Source organism: Cynara cardunculus, unplaced genomic scaffold (assembly GCF_001531365.2).
Source record: "Cynara cardunculus var. scolymus isolate 2C unplaced genomic scaffold, CcrdV1 Un_Scaffold_1081, whole genome shotgun sequence".
In the NCBI taxonomy this organism is placed as follows: Eukaryota; Viridiplantae; Streptophyta; class Magnoliopsida; order Asterales; family Asteraceae; genus Cynara; species Cynara cardunculus.
Window position 1 is genome coordinate 55,717 of NW_020200675.1, and position 19,862 is coordinate 75,578.

A 19,862-nucleotide genomic window follows, 5' to 3' on the forward strand; every position below is an offset into this window, starting at 1 on the left:
TTGCATCATATCGTGGATTCAAAGACAAGAATTGTTAGGAGGTTGTCAATTGAGCAAAAGTCGTGAAAACACAAGAATACAACAAAGTGAACTAGAGAAGTAGAATCAAATGATACTAGAAACCATTTCAATTATATACAAAAATACGAATTACGTACAAAAGAAATTAATATGACAAATAAAGAAGCAAAGCAAATACGACTAAAAAATAAGTTGCATGGAAATAAATTCAAATTATACAACTAAACTTTTGGAAATAAGCATGAACTTGTTCAAACTTTTAAATTCACTCTAGTTTATTGATGACTCAAAAAGGAGTGTCAGATGTTGTTTATTTACTTCTTAATAGTTTCATTAAGAGTTAGCATCTGAATCATTAAGAGGTGAATCTTGTTTGACAAAAAAAGAAGTCTGTCTCTTAATGGTTCTAAAACCTTCTGAATGATTTTGTATCATGAGTCTCTCTTAACCATTAAGTGTCTTGATTTCATTGTAAACAATTACCAAACAATTATATTTTATTTTGCACTATATCATGAAAGTCTCTTAATCATTCTGATCACTTAATCATTCTACACTAAACCATTCAGCAACCGCCAAACAGACCCTCAATCGCAATTTACACATCCATATTGTTGTTGAAAACCTTGTATTTATTGACATAATAAGAGAATACTTGTCAGTATATTTTGTGATATAAATGTGATATAAATGTGATATGGTTGTGTTGTGTTAATTAGGAATATATTTAGTTACCTTATACATAGCCTAGAATCCCTCTGTAATTATGTTATATATATTGGCCTTGATTCTCACGACCAATAATTCCGTATAACATATACCATAAAATTTATATATAACACTCTACATTGAAGTTATAAATTAGATCTCATTTTATAAAACTCTATTATGACTGTCTGAAATCTACTATAAAACTTTTATTAATTACATCTTCATACAAAATGATCCAAATATCATGAAGATCAAAAGTTAACTCCATAAAAATTTCAAGCATGTTTCAAATGAATATCCATATGGGAATCTCACATTACCCCTTTTCTTTTATCTTCTAAACGTTGTTGCCCTGAAATTCATGTTTTTGAAGGAAAAAAATGAAGGCTAGAGAGAAATCTATGTCAGCACATTAGTTGCAATAAAACCAGTTCTCGTAAAACTTCTCAAATCAGTAAACATATAACCGACACCCTGGCCCAATCTAGTTAGTTGGAAAATATTTAAGTATATTAGTCATGAAATAGGCCCGCAAGCACTACATCCCTCCCAGTAAACTAGCCACAACAATCACCATTCAAAAACATACACACCTCGATAAGGCGAAATCAATATCAGCACTGACCCACCATAGGAAACATATTAGTGGGTAATAATATTATATATAGGGTATATTTCAAATACAACCATGATCATTTGTACAACCAATGCAACCCAATTAATTGAGATGTTTTATAGAAATGATAAGAGTTTATTTATTATGATTTGAATATTTATGAAAGATTAATAGGTTTCATTAAATATAATCAACACTTTATATTAGGAAATAATCAAAACTTCTACGAAATCACTTATTCATCAAATTAAATGGACGGTTGAGATTGAGTTGTATTGGTTCTACAAATGTAAATGGTTGTATAATAACCAACATCTCTCTCTCTCTCTTTACATATATATATATATATATATATATATATATATAGGGGCACATTCAAAGGAGAACTGATTAGTTTGTAGTAACCGTGAGATCCAATTTTAACCACAAATCAATAAATAAATTAGGAAATTTATAATTTTGGTAATTTTTAATTAAAATTTTAATACAATAGCTTTTTAGTATTGATAGTTTGTAAAATAAAGCAGACAATAATGAACCAAAAACAATAGCATTTGACTATTGTAATTTTTTTTTTTCAATAAGAGGTTCGAAGTTAGATAGATCATCTAACAGCCAACACCAAAATCAAAATAAAACAAACCCTAAATATCCCACTACAAAGGGATTTATACCAAATAAGATTAGACCAACCTGCATATCCACTTGGGGATAGGGATCTTATGGCCAATAAACCAAACCAACATATCCTAGCCACTTGGAAATAGGGATATTATGGTTAATAAACCAAATTAATCTAGCATATCCCACTTTAGCCCCGTTTTTGGCATTTTTTATTCCTTGAGTAAGATGTGAAAAAGGGCCTTCGATAAGTACGATATTTTTTCAATATATTGTTTTTATCATCAGAAATAACATTGAATTCATATAAAACCATTTTTCCAAATATTTCTAAACGCAAAATCAATCAATAATCATTTATAAATTAATATTATCTACTAGAACATTTTTATGTAGCATAATCAATTTGTTCCTTCATAAAAAACATCCTATGATACATAGAATGATATTATTTGGGGTCACAATGTTAATTTTTCTGATTTCCAATATGTAAATCAATGTAAATATATTTGTTTTCCATGTCACCTCATGTTAATGTTTTTTAACACCATTTTGAACTTTTATACTATGTTCTCAAATTTGGGAAGAAAATAAAAGAACGAGAAAGGAAAAGAAAATTAAAAGAAAGGAAAAAATAAAGTTTTTTTATTTGTGTTTTTGATAGAGAAAAGAGATGAAGGAAAAATAATGAGATAAAAATAAATTTTGATATAATTTCTTTTTTCTTTTCCTTTCCCTATAAAAATATCGATAACAGAAAATTTTTCTTCTCCCATTACTTTTTATTCTTTTCTACGTAAAAGAAGACTCAACAACATAGCGTTAGGATTAAAACAAACTTTCTGAAATCATCAATCTTATAAATAAAAAAACTCATTTTGGCTATAGTTTTAGATCTTATTCTTCTTTTAGAGATAGAAGAGTGAATGAGATTTTTGCATTCAATATTAGATAATAAAAAACAAGTATGAAAAAAACAATCATATTTTTCTTATTCTAAATATAGATAGAAGTTCTACCATCTCCTATGATTGGTAATTTTTTCAAAAGATGGTGGTTTTATTAGCTAATAACAAGAAAATCTAAATAACACAAAAATAGAATTCATGCGAGGATGGGATAATCAAAAGAGTCAATCGGAGATGAATTATGGAGAATATATCAAAGTTTTCGAGACATGTAGTTTTAAACGTCCGTATTAGATAACAAAAACTTAGAGAAACATTAAACAATATTATATAATGAACGACAAATTAAGTTTTTTATGTATTTTCTTCTCCAATATATTTGATTAATACATGTTTAGGTCTTTAATAGTTAACGTGGTACCAAAATCTTTTATGGTCCTATTAGATACTAATTTTTTTTTGTCTCTTTTATTTATTATTTTTTTGAACTATTATTATATTTACTAAAAAAATTAATCCCCTAATTTTTATGGACCCTGGGCATATGCCCGACCCACACTCTTCAAGAACGACCCTGATAATGAATTGGATGTAAAGTTCCATATTTCTATCTATTTTCTAATATTGTTAGCATCAAACTGTGTAAAGCATTCATAGGAAGTGTATACCTTTTTTTCTAGGAAAGAAAGTTTTTAAAAGGCAGGGACTATAAATCCAAAAATTAAGGGATCGTTGACTAAACGTTTATCTGGTAACACTAGTATAAAATGGTCTTAAATGACGGCAAAAAACCATTACCATAGGTATGCATTAACGGTTTTTGTGGACATAGAAATTGTCATATATTTTGCCATTACTTTTCATACACTTTTGGTTATGTTTAAAAAATGTTACGGAATCACATCGAAAACCGTTACCATAATCTAAAACGTCACCCTAAATGTACAAAAAATTCATTTTTTTTTTCTAAAACCGTTACCGTAGCATAACATAGAGTGACATTTATTTTTAAAAATTATCATCGTAGCATGACATACGGTGGCGTTTACTTATTAAAACCGTCATCGTAGCATGACATGCATCAATGTTTATTTTCAAGAACTGTCACCCTAATTAACATGACATATGGTGATGCTTACTTTTCATAATCATGACTATAACATGCCATACAGTTGCGTTTATTTGTCTAAATTATTACCGTAACATGACATACAATGACCTTCATTATTCAAAATCGTCACCATAACATGACGTACGTGACATTTATTTCTTGAAATATCCATTTATCATGACATACGTTGATGTTTCTATTTATAAACCGTCACCGTAACATAACGTACGATGACGTTTATTTTTTAAAATAGTCACCATAGCATGATATACGTTGATGTTTACATTCACCATCACTCTAGCATGTCATAAGGTGACGTTTATTATTTGAAAATGTCACAATAGCATGATATATGATGAAATTTATTTTTTTGAACCGTTACCATAGCTTGACAGACGGTGACATTTATTTTTCAAAACCGTCATTGAAATAGGACGTACGGTGATGTTTTATTTTTCAAAATTGTTACCGTAGTATGACGTATGGTGACGTTTATTTTTCAAATATGTCACCATAGTCGTATATACGGTGATGATTATTTTTCAAAACCAACGCCATACCATAACATACGGTGATGTTTATTTTTCGAAACTGTTACCTTAAAAGTGACATACAACAACATTTATTATTCAAAATGGTCACCGTAGTTGGATCTAAGGTGACTTTTTTTCAAAATTGTCACTATAACACAATTTATGGTAAGGTTTATTTTTCTAAACTATCACTGTAAAGGGATGTTTATTATTTAAAATCGTCATCATAGTATGACCTATGGTGACGTTTGTTTTTTTAAAATCGTCACTACAAAGTGAAGTATGGTGATTTTTATTTGTCAAAACCGTCACTATATAATGATGTATGGTAACGTTTATTTATCAAAACCGTTACCCCAATTCAAAACCGTGACCATAGCATGACGTACAGTAACATTTATTTTTCAAAATCGTCATCACAGCATGGCATATGTTGACGTTTATATTCAAAAACCATCACCGTAGCAAGACATAGGGTGGCGCTTATTTTTTAAAACAGTCATTGTAGTATGACATGCGATAAGGTTTATTTGTCAAAACCGTCACTATAACATAACATACGGTAACGTTTATTTTAAGAAAATCGTCACTATAACATGACATACAATGATGTTTGTTTTTTAAAATCATCTTAATGACATATAGTGACGTTTATTTATTGAAAATCGTCAACATTATGTACGGTGACGTTTATTATTCAAAACAGTCTCTGAAGCATGATATACAGTGACATTTATTTTTCAAAACCGTTGTCATAGATTACCTTTTACGGACTTTTTTAGTATCTGGTAAAAGTAAAACCTAAAAGAAGTTGAAATGAATATTAATATATAGAAACCATTAAACCTGTATTGAAAATTATATGAATAATGTAATCAAAGACAAATAATAAACAAATTTGTTCCTTCGAAACTCATGTTTAATTGGTTTTCAGATCTGTTAATCCCATTTCTTTAGAGGACAGTTGAGCTAATATAGTTTTCATTACCTAACCTTCTTCTTTAAAAGATCTTGATCTTTGAGCTTCTAATCTTGATCTTGAAGCCTCTGACCTGGTTCTTTAATTACATGATCTCGGTCTTCGAGTCTATTCTGCAAGCCTCTAACTTTTTCAGCATTCTCTCTGGACAATCCTTTGGGTTTAGGAAAGTTCTAATAGCGTGTCGGAGTCACTTTATTGCCGACCTCTTTTACACATCAAGAATGGTCTTTTCCAAACACAAGTGTAAGAGCATTTGTATCGTGATCAAGCTTTATGATGCATCTTGAATCTCATATGTCCACAACATATATCAATGATAAGTTGGTAGAAAGAAGAATGCATTCTACTAAAGTATATATTATTTAAAAGATAAATATTTTTTGGTAAAAAATGTAACATTTTTTATTATCTTTTTTTCAAAAAATACATAGTTTTTAAAAATGTTAGCGAGATAATTGTGTTCTACTAGTTTTCTTAATATTGGTATATTAATGAATTTGTAAATTTTCTAATTAATATATTTATTAAATAATATGTGAAATCATTTTTTTCAAAATATAATGTTGTAATAAAAAATGTCACGGCAGCAAAAGTTTACATATCATGTGGACAATGACATAACATAGAAACTTGGTAACTTGTGTCATATCATCTTAATTCAAATCAAAAGGATATATGTTGCTATAATATATATGTTGGGAGACTAAATTTTCAATTAAAAGTTAGGATTAGAAACGAATATTAAATTTAGGAAAACATGTTTGATTAAATGTACAATATCTAAATAATAAAATATAAAAACTAAAAGTACAGTGTTGTAATAGGTACCGGTGATGCTATCCTAAAATAATTTTGAAAGTACAATGTTGTAATAAGAAATATCACTTCAGCTGTATAGTATATGTGGATAGCCTACATAGACAACGAGGTGACATGAAAACCTGGTATAAAAGGTAAATTTAAATTAAAAGGTTACTCAATACTATAATAGGTAATTTTTTCAAAGTACAATGTCCTAATAAAAAATAATTTTAAAATGCATTTCTGTAATAAGAGAAACGGAAAGTAGAATGCTATAATAAGGAAAGTTATGAAAGTAGATTGTTATTTCATGCATTTTGTCTTTTATTTGTTGCTATTTTGGTGAAGTATTTATTTTTCAAGATAATATGAATATGCATTTTATAGAATGTGTAAATGTCGATTAACTTCGAGAAATATTATAACATTGATATGTATTTATAATGATATTTCAAGAAAACATTTGAGTGAAATATGAGATACGATGATATTGAGTGTTGACCAATAAAAATCGTTAAGAGTTAGTCGTGATAAGATCATAATGAAGTAATGATCAATTTAATTACGATTATTTAAGGTGTTTAGAAATGATATAAATTATCATTTCGGTTGCGGTTTTTGAGAAAACGACTTATTGAACACTAACAATTCAAGGTGAGTACATTATGTGATTTTTATGGAATATATAACGATTATTACAAAGTATTTTATCCATGATATTTGCATGATTTGTTTATATGCATATAGTGATAACTCGATATGCATGATATTCAATTATATGCATGATATTCAAGTATATGCATGGTGTATGAGAGAGATTATGAAAACTTAAATATTATTTATTTGATATTCGAGTATATGTATAATGTGAAAGATGATGGATGTGAATGTAATTTATATTGTCACTTGCATGAGATGTATATTAGTTACATGTCATGATTAGATTTGTATTAATGAGTGAGTTATGCAATTAGTATGATTCGGCAAGGTTCGTCCACCGTACGGGTGGGGTGGACATCTAAGAAGGACATGCAATTCCAAGATCTTGAAATCCTCATACATTGAATACAGCACATAACCAAAGAAAAGTAAAGAATTGAGGTCTTACATGCGAGATAATAATTAGAATGCAAAAACACTATTATTTGTGCATGTTATCATGAAACCATATTATTTTCACTGAGCTTTTAGTTTATATTATACATGTATATATCTTAGGTACCGATTGTTGTTAAGTGATTCTAAAGAAGGAAGATGAGACTATGTTTTGGTTCATGCTAGATTAGATATCTTGATTAGCATCGGTTACGTTAAAATGTTTTCACTTCTACAATTAATGTAATGAATTATGTTCAAAATGTTATATATGTTTGAAATTTGAAGTTCCCATTCTATTCAAGGTATAAGTTATTAAGAATGACGTATGACACTCGATCAGAATATTTTAGAGTAATTTCAGAGGAACCAATTTTTAAAAGAGGATTGATAGACGAATAAATGATATGGTGTTCAAGATTCTTGAAGATGTACGAGGCAGTTTCAAAGTGGATACGGCTAAGGAATCCATTGTACTATCATTCGTTTCCTCGTATTTTGCTCCAAAAGGTGTTGTGTAAGGATGTTTAATTTTTTTGAAGCAAAATAACTTTCATTATGTTAACTGGAATTACAAAAAGAGTACAAAACATCAAATAACTAGTTAGAAGAGTCCACACCTATGGTGGGTGAGATGTAGAACTGTGACCACATTGCCGGCACATGCGTAACCCCATCTTCATCTCTCCGGATAAATTGAACCTTAGATGAGGGTTGCAATAGCTAACAACACCATTGCATGATCACTCCAAATTAAATGTTCTAGTCTTCCTTCCTGTTAGTTGCATTGGTAACCACTTAAGTGTTTTTAGGGTGTTTTTCAGTTTTACATTTTTTATGATTTTCCTTGAACCTAAGTGTGTGTATGCACAAAACCATCCATTTTGGTTCTATGCATGTTTCTAAAATGCTTAGATAGCCAATTCCATGCACCTAAGCAAAAATTCTTTTTTCTTATTTCAACTTTTGGCTTTGATTAATTTACCAATTGATATGCAGGCCTACCCGTGCGACCGCACATACATCAAAGCCAAAGGGCATCAAGTTTTCATTTATTATATTAGTTTTTATGTCTCGTTTTGTATTTTTATTATAACTAATAGATATCGGTGTGCGGATGAGCTGGCCGAGCTTGACTAGGTTCCAAAGTCTTTAAAAAATTGTATGTTCCATCGTTTCATTTCATTTGCTTAAAAAAATAAGCATACAAAAAAAATTTAGCATTTTTACACAAGGCATCAAAAACCCTGGGACGACCCTGATGATATAGTCATCACAATCCTCCTATTCGAGTACTTCGACCATTTCCAAACACCTCATAGTATTTTTGGGGTGTCCAAAAAATCAGATATTGATGCACGTGAGACTAGTAATGAATCGATCTTGATAAACATAGAGTTAATTACTGTTATTAGCTCCGGCCAATGACCATCAAAGAAACCAGGTAATCAACACTCCTAAAAAGGACTCACATCTTTTAGTTACATGACTAAAACAACAAGATCTACGTTCATGATTCGCCATGAGATAATATCACATCTTGGTGGTGGTGTGAGTGTTATAAAAAATTCCAACTTTCTAGAACTAAAAGCCTCGGCTTGAGAGCCCAGTCATGATGGCATCAACGTCATATTTTTGGCTTTCCTAATCGCTGCTCCTTCACGTGGCCATTGATCGAGGTGCATAACTCTATTCAGCCAATTCTTCTGTGCACAACCTTTTATTTTGGCCATTGATCGAGGTGCATAAAAGCGGTCTAAATTATACGGAGAATTATAAACAACTGACATGTACAGCAAGCATATTTAGTTAATTCAGTCGAGATGATGGAGAGAGTGCATCAACGAGTCATGTCCATATACATTCGTCTTTTGGGACACAGCCACACAGGCAATGGTTCCGTGGGATAATGATATGTTTCCTAATACTTATGGGTATTGCTTCTTGGTTATTTCCTTTTATCTTCTTTTTTGCCTTTTTTGTAAAAGGAAGACGGTTTTAAGAACCAAAGGGAGAGATAATAAACATTGTAACATTTATGCATGTGCACCTCAATAATTCCATGATGGGTATATTGCAAAGTACTGTCCCCTTTTTTATTGCAATTGATACCTAAGGCATTTGTCTGGTTTATTTGTGTTGCCATCTACAAGTGGGAGGAGGAGAAAGAGAGAGAAAAAAAAGAGAGCCAGATGTTTCCATCAACACACTTAATCCAAAACCCAGAATTCCAAGACCATTGATGTGTATAAACCCATGGAATCCAAGGGATGTCTGTCTCCACACACACCAAAAATCCAAATACACACATATGAGGACAACGGAAATATATATATATATATATATATATATGCACACATATATATAGTATTTGTTGGTTTCAGAATGTTTCTTTGGAACAATTGATGGATTTTCTTATTCGTTTCCTAGTGAATGAAGGAGAAGCTGACAAGTCGAGCATGGCTGTCTGACGACCGAAAAGGCCAACTTGCCTGCTCTCCATTTAGGTTTTTGGGAAATGATAAGAATGGAATGGTGAATTAATCAAAGCTTTTGAAAGGAATGAAGATAACAGAGGGTCAATACTTTGGCTTATGCATATAGTTGGTATATTTCTTCTGCAGGTATTCCATGGCTGGTTTCCATCTTGAATAGACGAAAAGATACACAGAAAAAAGCTATGCTCAGTGGTGTCAAATTTTAGAATCTTTCATTTGGTAGGTGGGTTTGGCTTATACCCCTTTTTAGTTGATTTATTTCATAAATATAGGAACTTGTGTAAACAAAATTAATATCCATCATTGTTCTTGAATTAAAAGTTGAATTGTTTTGTGCCCAAACAAAACCGTATTTCTTCAATCCCGTAATCAAACCTCCCCAAATGTTCATGAGCATCTTCCCCTTTTGCACGATCGTACATGCCAATTTACCATTTGTTATTAAGTTTGGCCACTACAAGAAATGACACTTTCACCGACAGAACTTCGGTAATTATAAAGGGTTTTCTAGAGGATTAGTGACATATTCTTAAACTTCAAAGTAAGGAGGAAATATCGATATATTAGGGAAAGATTAGTGTTAACAAAAATCCCTCACTAATCGGTCATCGACCAGTGACATCAAACGAACTCACAAAATCCATGACCAGTGTCTCACAAAACTTACTTATGGATTCTGGTCGATATGAATCCAATAAGTTTGTAACATGTTCATGGTCAAAATGGTTTTAACTGACTGCTATTTAATTTGTCTGATGTTAATTGTTCTCCTCATGGTAAATTTCGTGCTCGATCCACACAATTTTCTACAAGAATAGTGTAACGGAAGCGTTAACAGGAAATAGAACAGTGTCTTAATTATAGATGGTCAGTGATTGTATCTATTAAGATCACTTTGCTAGTTTGCAACTACGGCAGTGCTGGTAGCACTAGAATGTCTTGTTCGCATCTGCTGCAAACATAAATATTTGGAGTTTCTTCGTTGTTTGGAATCTTTAAACACCTTGTGTGCTGCCAAACTTCACAAATATCACAAGCCACCATTCGTTCACCATCGTCATCTTTTGCTCCACAGCCACAATCCACAACGAAACGTTGTCTCGACCCACTTTCGTATATGCCTTCATGGTTAGTTCCAGTTTCATCCAGTTTGCCTTGGAAAACAAGTTTGCTACTAGTTTTGGTTACCTTGAACACCTGATCAGATCTTTTGGGGTTTAAGTTGATTATAGACCCAAACATGAAGCTCTTTAATCCCCAATATATCTCCTTAAAGTTTTTCTCAACTTCCTCTATGAGCTCGTCGAATGTTGCATTGTTTCTTAACATGATGGTCTCGTATGGTGTAGTAAATAGCTTTTTTTCACCTTCTTCGTGGCCATCTATCTTGCCCTTGTCTTGTATCGCAATGGCACAATAAAGTTTCGATTTTTCACCTGCTTCTACTTCAGCTTTCGAACATATCTCCCCATTGTAATCTTTAATAAAGTACTTGGAATCAAGGACTATTCTTGCTGCCAGCGAAATGGTGGATGTTATCGTGCTATCCATGTCTTTCTTTTGTCCCTTGAGGACATGCCTGTAGATGTAGAACATGTCATTCATGAGTTGAGCCCTAGAGATTTTGCACCGAGCCTTCAACTTGGAATCATTTGTAACAGACTCTTCTTGATTAGGTAAAGTGTTAGAAATGTCTTCTAAGCAGTACTCTAAAACTTTGGTTACTGGATTCAGGCAGCGACGGACCAAGTACTTCCCAACGACATGGTTCCCTAAAGATTTGAGCACAAAATCCAACAAACCCGTGTCACCAACATATGAACGGGCAGCATCACGAACTTCTTGCCTTGAAACCCATCTGAATTTAGCTTTCTTTAGGGATTCAACGATAACCCGAGCAGCCATCTCAATACGCTTAGGAGACCATCTACAAGAATTTTCAACCAATATCCCAGGGTTGTGTGTATGCAAAACACTCTCTTTTGGAAGACGAGATTTGAGGTCGAGCATGAAGCGTAGTAGATCGGCAAGGGTCACCAAAGACCGGCTCGAAAGTGTTTGGTATCTAGAGAACAAGATTGGGATCTCCATACTTGAGGTGCCAATGTGATGAGCAAGGATGCACAGAGGAATGTTCTGGAGGGCTTCAAGGGCTTTTTGATACATTTGCTGTGTGACCCCAAAGCTTCCTCGCCCAAAATGGTAACCCCATTGACCGAACCATGATTGCCCATATGCTACACCATGAAGGAGCCTTAAATCCATGCTTTTCTGCTTTGCCAAATCAATCAAGCTAACTTTCCTAGCAGTTGCAATTAAAGATTTAGATGGTTTATATAAGACATACACTTATTTTTAATATGGATCAACCAAATATAGGTATTAAAATACAAATAAAATATTATTGTTGTTTCTTACTTTGAATATTTTAATTTCTTGATCTTGGGATTTGATTGTGTTTCTAATTGCAAAAAAAAAAAAAAAACCATGATATGTCTTAGAATATTTGTTATAAAAAGTACAAGATTGTATTATTGTTTTTAATGACTTGATTTTTATAACATAAACAAATTGAATTAAATTAAAAACATATATTTTATTCTTGTATATAATATTGTATTACTTAATTAATTTGATCCTTGTTTCAAGAATATAATGCTAACAATTCTCATCGAGTCAAACTCAATCAATTTGGGGTATTGAATCAAACTTCAAGATGGGGACCAAATAACACATAGTGAATTAAAACTTTGGATCAGAAGACATCGTTAAAATTTGATTTATTAGAGGTACTATCGTTTGAACTTCTACCCTCTTTCTCTCTCTCTCTCTCTATATATATATATAGGGTTGGGTTTACATGAGATCAATGGTTTTTCGTGAGACCCGTAAGACCAATTTATGTTCATTAATCAACTTTATAAGCTAATGATCTAATGGTTTAAAATTGCAATGTGGCAATTTTGTAATTATTGAAAAGTCTCGTGGCGTTTACGAATATTCAAATCTGACGCATGTAAATCTAATCCAAAGATTGAAAATTGGTTTTACGAGTCTCACGAAAAACCATTGGTATCACATGATCCCAAGTCTATATATATATATAATTCATGAAAAGAAATGATTGTTTATTTGACTTGAGTAGAAAGATTCCACCCACATGTGTATGAAATTTGCCTAACCCCAATGTGGTCATACATCTAATAAATTATTCTGCTCGAATAATAAGATCAAAGAGACAAAGACACCATAATCAAGCAACCTATTTATGAAAAAAAAAATATTAAAAATTCAAAATATATTGACAATAATTTAATTATTTGAAAATGATCGTAAATATTCGTAGATTTTGCAGCTTTTATGTTTTAAAAAAATTTCAAAAAAATGATGAGGGGTTTTGAAATTTCTACTTTGTAATAATAACATTATTAAACGTTATATGCAAATCATTTGAACGTTCATATAGATAGAGATAAATAGAATAACATTTATTAACATGTTATGTAAATGTTTCATAGCTTTAATCCGTTTAGATTTAGTTGGTAATTAAAATATCAATTTAAATAAATTTATAATTTTAATTTTTGCAATGCTGGTACAAAATCACATCAACAGTTACCAACTGAAAGTTGATATCAGATATAGTTTGTTGGTATATGGTACAAAATTTTCCATACCAATTGTAATTGGTTGATAAATGTATATGGAAAAAAAACATAATATCATACCATGTTCATTACTAGGAAGGGAAGTGAGAACATTAACAAGAAAGAATGCATGTGTATTTTTGTTTTTGTTTTTGTTTTTGTTTTTGTTTTTGTTTTTGTTTCAGTTATATATGTAAAAAAAATAGAACATATATATGAAATATAACTAATTTCTGATCGAGATTTTTGATGTCTATTTTTCAGATAACAAATTCTAACACATGAGTGAATTTTGTTACGACTTCAATTTTAAACTAGTACAATTTTTTGAAATTAGTTTTATAACGTGGTATGTAACTAGTTTTTTTTATTTTTACTTTAAATTGTTCGACTACAAATTTTTCAATGTGTCATATATCATTTGGCAAGAAAATCTAAAATATGATTAATTTATATAACATCGGATGTGTTATATAGTGTTATATGTAGGGATGCTCAAAAACCCGACCAACCCGATCAACTCAACTCAACCCAACGCGAAATAATCCAACCCGATGTCTAATCGAGTTGTAAAATTGTCAAACCGTAGGTACTTGGTTGATATTGGGTTACTATTATTTTGAACCCAACCCAACCCGATGAACCCAATATCCTTTTATTTTTTGGATTTAATATGATTGTTGAATTTCTATTAATATATATATTAGACAATTACACTATTATGTATGTTTTTCATATACACATATTTTCAATCTATTCATATCTCTATATAACTTATTCATATATATGTTCAGCAACTGTGAACATATATATGTTCAGCAGATAAAATAATTTTAAAGATGTTAATGTAAATTATAAAAAAATTAAAATTATACATATTTTATATCATAATTTATAAAATTGTGTTAAACGATTTTATAAAAATATTCAGATATAGAGCTTCATGTGAGATAAATAATAGTCACATTTAAAATATGTATGGTAACTAAAAGTGTCATACTTAGAGAACATGCATGATGTTCATTTTTTCAATTTCACATGAAAATTAGTCTTGTTTTCTTCATAAAAAGTTAATTAGGCACCAAAGTGTAGAGTAATATTCTTCAAAGTAATGGATTTTATATATCCGTATCAAGAACTAAAAATATGATCGATATAAGATACTTCTTTTTTGACAAGGCTTTTTTCTGTTTATATTTGTAAGCCTTTTTCAACAAATCAAACCGTAAGTGTTCCTAACCGTCTGTCGAGATGCATATATTCTAACTCTATCCATGATTAAAAAGACCGTAAGTGTTTCTATACCAAATTTTGAATCTCACAAGACACTTAAAATATGATTTTTTTTTTTTTTTTTTTTAGGTTTTCTAGTTGAGCACAGAATTCCAGCACATTGGTAATTAAATTATATGTATGGTATCATGTAAAGAACGTTATTGTAGCCATAAAGCATGATTAAATATTAGCTCCAGACCGATGGATCTAACCTGGCTTGCAAGCAGATGCAGAGACGGCTCCAGAATTCCAAGATAAGGTGGCCAGCCAAGTCCGAACCCATCTCCAACCCATTGACACACAGCAAATGCCCAAACCCATTAGAGTGAAACACACCATGCATTGTATGCCCGTTTAATTCCACAAAATTTAACTTACCCATTACTATGCTGCTGTGATTTCCTTCATAGCTCAAGAAAGCTGCCATTGTATCCTTTGATGGCACCAAAAAATGGTACTTCTTATTGCATATCATATGGTCTCCCCACCCTGTGCTTTCATAATCTACGATTAATTAATGCTTGTTGTATTTGCGTGTATATATACATATACATATATCCCATATATAGAAGAAAACAACAAGTAACACATTTGTAGAGTGGAAATCATGATTTATTAGCAAAGATGACGAACTTTACCAACGTATATACAATGCTTGCAATGACGATTTAGTGATGATGCCTCGGCTGACTCTTCAACAACGAATAGCAAGATATGAGAAGGAGGGTGACGATGGACTTCGAGCTGAAACGACCAAAATGTCATTCCATTCACGAACGTCATTTCGACATTTCCGTATTCTAAGAGAGCCTTGACGTTGTCTCGGAAAGTGCCACAACTCTCGATCGGATACCCTTGTTCACCAAACGCCTTGAACTTAAAAACTCTCTCCACCCTCTTCCTTTTCTTGCACCCACTTGGGTCCAACGACGACATGTTCAATTAGCAACAGAAAGAAATCTGCAGGGCGAATTTAACGGGATCTTAAAAAATCACATAGTTACATGTACAGATCGATCACACAAGATGTGCCTATGTATATAAGTAAAGAAGGGTGTCCATAAAACTAGAAATCAACTCGAGTTATTGTGGAATTTTGATTAGATTAAAGGATCCATGAGTTTGATCATGCAAGTAGTGCATGGTTCCGACAATTTTTGTGATCAGCCGAGGCATACAGCCATATATCTTAGGAGTACTTATGCTCACACGCAATGCTTCTTGGCCAACTACTCCATCACATTGTTTCTAATTTTATATTTATGTCGTGTTAATTCGTGTGATTTGAATTTTGTTGGATTTTCACTAAACATAAAAAGATGGAGATTGGTTTGACATAAAATAATCATCCTAAAATAAAATAAAGCAAACTTATTTTTCACCAATGTTTCACGTTTGCTATCGGCGATTGGCATTCGCGATCCGTTTTGGACACAAAAACAAAGTCGACCGGTCCAAACACAAATCGAAAAGATGTTTGTGGGTTTGTGTCGTCCTATGACCTATATGTTTGTGGGTTTTTGTAGAACATCAAGATGCATGTTTAGATAGGTTCGGCAAGGGTCATCTCTTTATGACTCCATCCTAATGTTTCTTTAAAAAAAATACGTTTTTATGATAGAAATTTAAGCTACTTGAATTGGTTTATAAAGTATTATTTCTAATTAATTGGAAGTCTAAAAAAATTTAGCTTTTTATGAGAACGTGAGTTACAGTAAGTTCAACTGATTTCTTAGATCGAAATTCTCTTTTCTTTCAACTGATTTCTTGCTAGATGATGAATGATTTCACCTGGACGTTGTTAGGTTTTAGGTTTCAATCATATGAATTTTGTTTGAAGTCGAATTTGGTGTTCCTGTAGCATTGGTTTATATCGTAGCAGTGGTGGTGGTTCTACAATGCTTTATTGAAACCGGCCAACCGAACCCACCATGTGCAAGACTGTCAACAACATAACGATCGTCATTACTAGATAGGGATGGAACGAGCTACAGTGAGTTCATTAATTAATGTAGAAGCAGAAAACAATTGTGTGGTTCAGGGCCAAAGCTCTAGAAATGAACATGTAGATTGCAGTCAAATAAACGACTTGTGGTCATCCACGTTCAATCGGAGGGTCTTCATCAGATTTCATACCCTCAGAGTCGTAAGTCATCAAATCCGGCGCTTCCTTGGCCAAAGGATGGATTCCGGCATCATTTTCTGTGGCCGGAAGGGTAGGATCTGGATCATGGTTCGATTTCCGTTCTTCCTCCACAAATTCCCAATTAACTGTGATTGTGGTTTCCGAATCGCCTTTGGATTCCTTTTGTTCAACTGTTTTCTTGCTCTTCTCGTCGTCTTTTCGAATAATTTGTTTGGTTTTTGGTTGATCTGAATCTTTTTTGATAATGTGCTCGAGTTCTCGAATATCTTCTTCAGGGATGCGGTGGATTTTCGGGAATTTTTTCGCTTTCATAACCCCGAGATCGCTGCACAGGTTGATGTATTGCGACAGATCCTCGCCCTGAACCATTGCTTTTTTCAAAATCGACATTACCTTTGTGGCTTCGGCTTTCGTGGTGTTAGTGGTGTATATCCTCACCAGAACCGCAGCGATCCCGTTACAAATACGACTGTAAATATCAAAGATCTCGATCATGATGCAATCCATTGCCTCGAGAACTAACACGTTCATCATGCTGTCTCGATGCGGTCTGATCTTGAGCAAAACGTCGAGCAAACCTTGAAGTTTCTGGATCCATTCGAGATCTTGCATCATGGAAGATTGTTTCTGCTTCTTTTCCATTTCGCTCAAATCCTTTTCCTTTTTCCTCTTTTCTTCTTCCTGTTCCTGCAAATGATGGAACATGAACAACGACTTTTTCTCGAGATACGTGTAGTACGCACGAATAAAGGCTTCGTGATGGCGCATATCGGGGTTGCGGTCTTTGAAGTTAGAAAGATCAAACGGTAATTGACCGATCTTTTGAATCGCAGGGACTTTGCAAGTGAAAACCCCATGCAAAAGCATGAGGCCTTTCAAGGCCACCGTCCAGCTGCGGGTCCTTTTCATCCTGCTGGAAAGCGACAGCATTACTGGATTGACGTAGTCACCGGAAACGCGAATCCACATGAAAATGCGTTGGGCGCTGACATAATCAATGTGGGAGTCATCGTGGCTGGTGGCCTTTATGACATCAGCCTCTATGTCAGGATTCCGAAGCACTGAACAAGGAGCCAGGCTCGTTATGAAAAGACTGCATTGGTCTTTTAGCGCTTCGGAAGCCCTCTTCCACATCTGCGTTGGTCCCTGCTGAAACCGATCACCACCACTATATCGTCGTTCGTTATCGAATTTGGTTTATATTTGACATTTTTGTTTCGATTACTTTCTTATATATCAAATGAATTTGTTTCCTACTTTTTCTGTGATTTTGGGGTCTATGTTTCTCTTTCTGTATTTAGTATCTCAACCTTGACTTGCTTTTACTCCAATTGTTGCCCTTAATTTCAGGAATACTTGTGATCTTTTGGCAAACTAAGATTTCTTTTAGAATAAATTGCGATTTTAGTCCCTATGGAAATTTGTTTTATGTCCTTGGTTTAGGAGAGTGGTGACAGGAATGTTATTTAAAATACTTTGTTGGTCCTCATCTTGAAACCAACTAGCCCCCTTAATAGGTCCAGTTTCAAAAGATTATAACTTTGTAAAAGAGATCGCAAAACGGGCCTGACCCGGGACTGGCAGAGGACCTGTTCCTTTCATTCTCCCAGGGCTTCCAGCCCAGAATCTTCATGCCATAGAGGTGGTTCCGGTTGCAAATCATCCATTGTTACTGTCTGTATATTTAAAAAAGAGCATCTTAGCATCGCATTGTGGAAACTAAGAGACCATTTACTAAACGCTTAGAGTGCTACTTACCTTACCGGATGAGCATCCAGGACCGAGAATCTTACCCGCTCTTACCCGGTATCTGAAATCTGCAAATATATATATGATTTTATGTTGCTTAATATTTTTGATATGTCATTTTAATCGACTCGATGTATTTTCTTATAAAATACTTACTTCCATTTTGAGTATTTAATAAATCAGATTAATGAATCAATACTGACAGAGGATAAAAATGAAAATATGATTGAATGAAGGGAACATTGTGAAATTTTAATTGGGAAATTACAGTTTAATTGTGCATAAGTCTTTGTACGTTAAGCGGATGTAGACTTGCGGCTTAATTAGGCTTATTGGTCTATTTGGCTTATTCGCACAGCTCATTTGGGTTGTTTACTTGCGGCTTATTCACACAGAACATATATTAATCGCATAGATAGAAATGGTGTGTTGTCCCCATTCAACCACAAAAATGACACCCCTACCCTTATTTGAATCATTCAAGCCCACTTCACTTCACCTTTTCACTTCCCCAATTCCACCAGATAGCAGCAGCAAAGTGAAGAAGCATTAGGTGGGGTCAGAATTTTTTTTTTTTAAGTGGTGGCATCATTTGACTATAAAAAACTAAGATATGGATATTTTCACAAAATCATCAATGCTCTATTCCTTGCCTTTAGTATTGTAAGCTCCTTGTTCGAGTCTCTCATTGTAAATGTTTTTCAAAAACATAATAAATCTAAAAGTAAAAGCTAAAAACTAAGAAATGATACAAAAGGGATTTGAACCCGTGCCTAGGGTGGGTGAAAAGCAACGCAAACCAATTCTACCAAAGAAAACTTGTGCAGTCAATGTTGTTTCAAAATACATACGGTTGTACATAGAATATGATACGGTGATACCTTTTCCGACCCTATAACTTTTTCATTACAATAGAGGAATGAAGTGGTAAAACGTGTCACCCTATTCAATAAGGTGGGTCCACCCCCTATATAGGAGAAATGGGGTAAAATCGGGAAAAGCGGCCTCTGAATTGGGAGTGGATGGGGGAAAGGTCACTGGGCTTGGTCAAAGCCTCTTGGTTCATTTAGAGGAGCAATTTTGGTTTTCAAATACATTGAATGGGGACTATGAGAGAGCTCGGTCCAAGGCTGTGAATGAGAATCCAT

At 32.9% G+C, this 19,862-nt stretch overlaps 2 protein-coding genes across 2 annotated transcripts; both read right to left on the reverse strand.

The window, feature by feature from the left end:
* Positions 1-10,806: 10,806 nt before the first annotated feature.
* Positions 10,807-15,755, reverse strand: LOC112502204 (PHD finger protein MALE STERILITY 1). Its single transcript, XM_025106056.1, has 3 exons — positions 15,458-15,755; positions 15,032-15,308; positions 10,807-12,199 (listed from the first exon to the last, which is right to left on the reverse strand). Exons 1-3 carry the CDS (start codon positions 15,753-15,755, stop codon positions 10,807-10,809), a joined length of 1,968 nt encoding a protein of 655 aa, XP_024961824.1.
* Positions 15,756-16,914: 1,159 nt separating this feature from the next.
* LOC112502205 (putative clathrin assembly protein At1g25240) lies at positions 16,915-18,099 on the reverse strand. Its single transcript, XM_025106057.1, has one exon. It carries the CDS (start codon positions 18,097-18,099, stop codon positions 16,915-16,917), a length of 1,185 nt encoding a protein of 394 aa, XP_024961825.1.
* Positions 18,100-19,862: the final 1,763 nt, after the last annotated feature.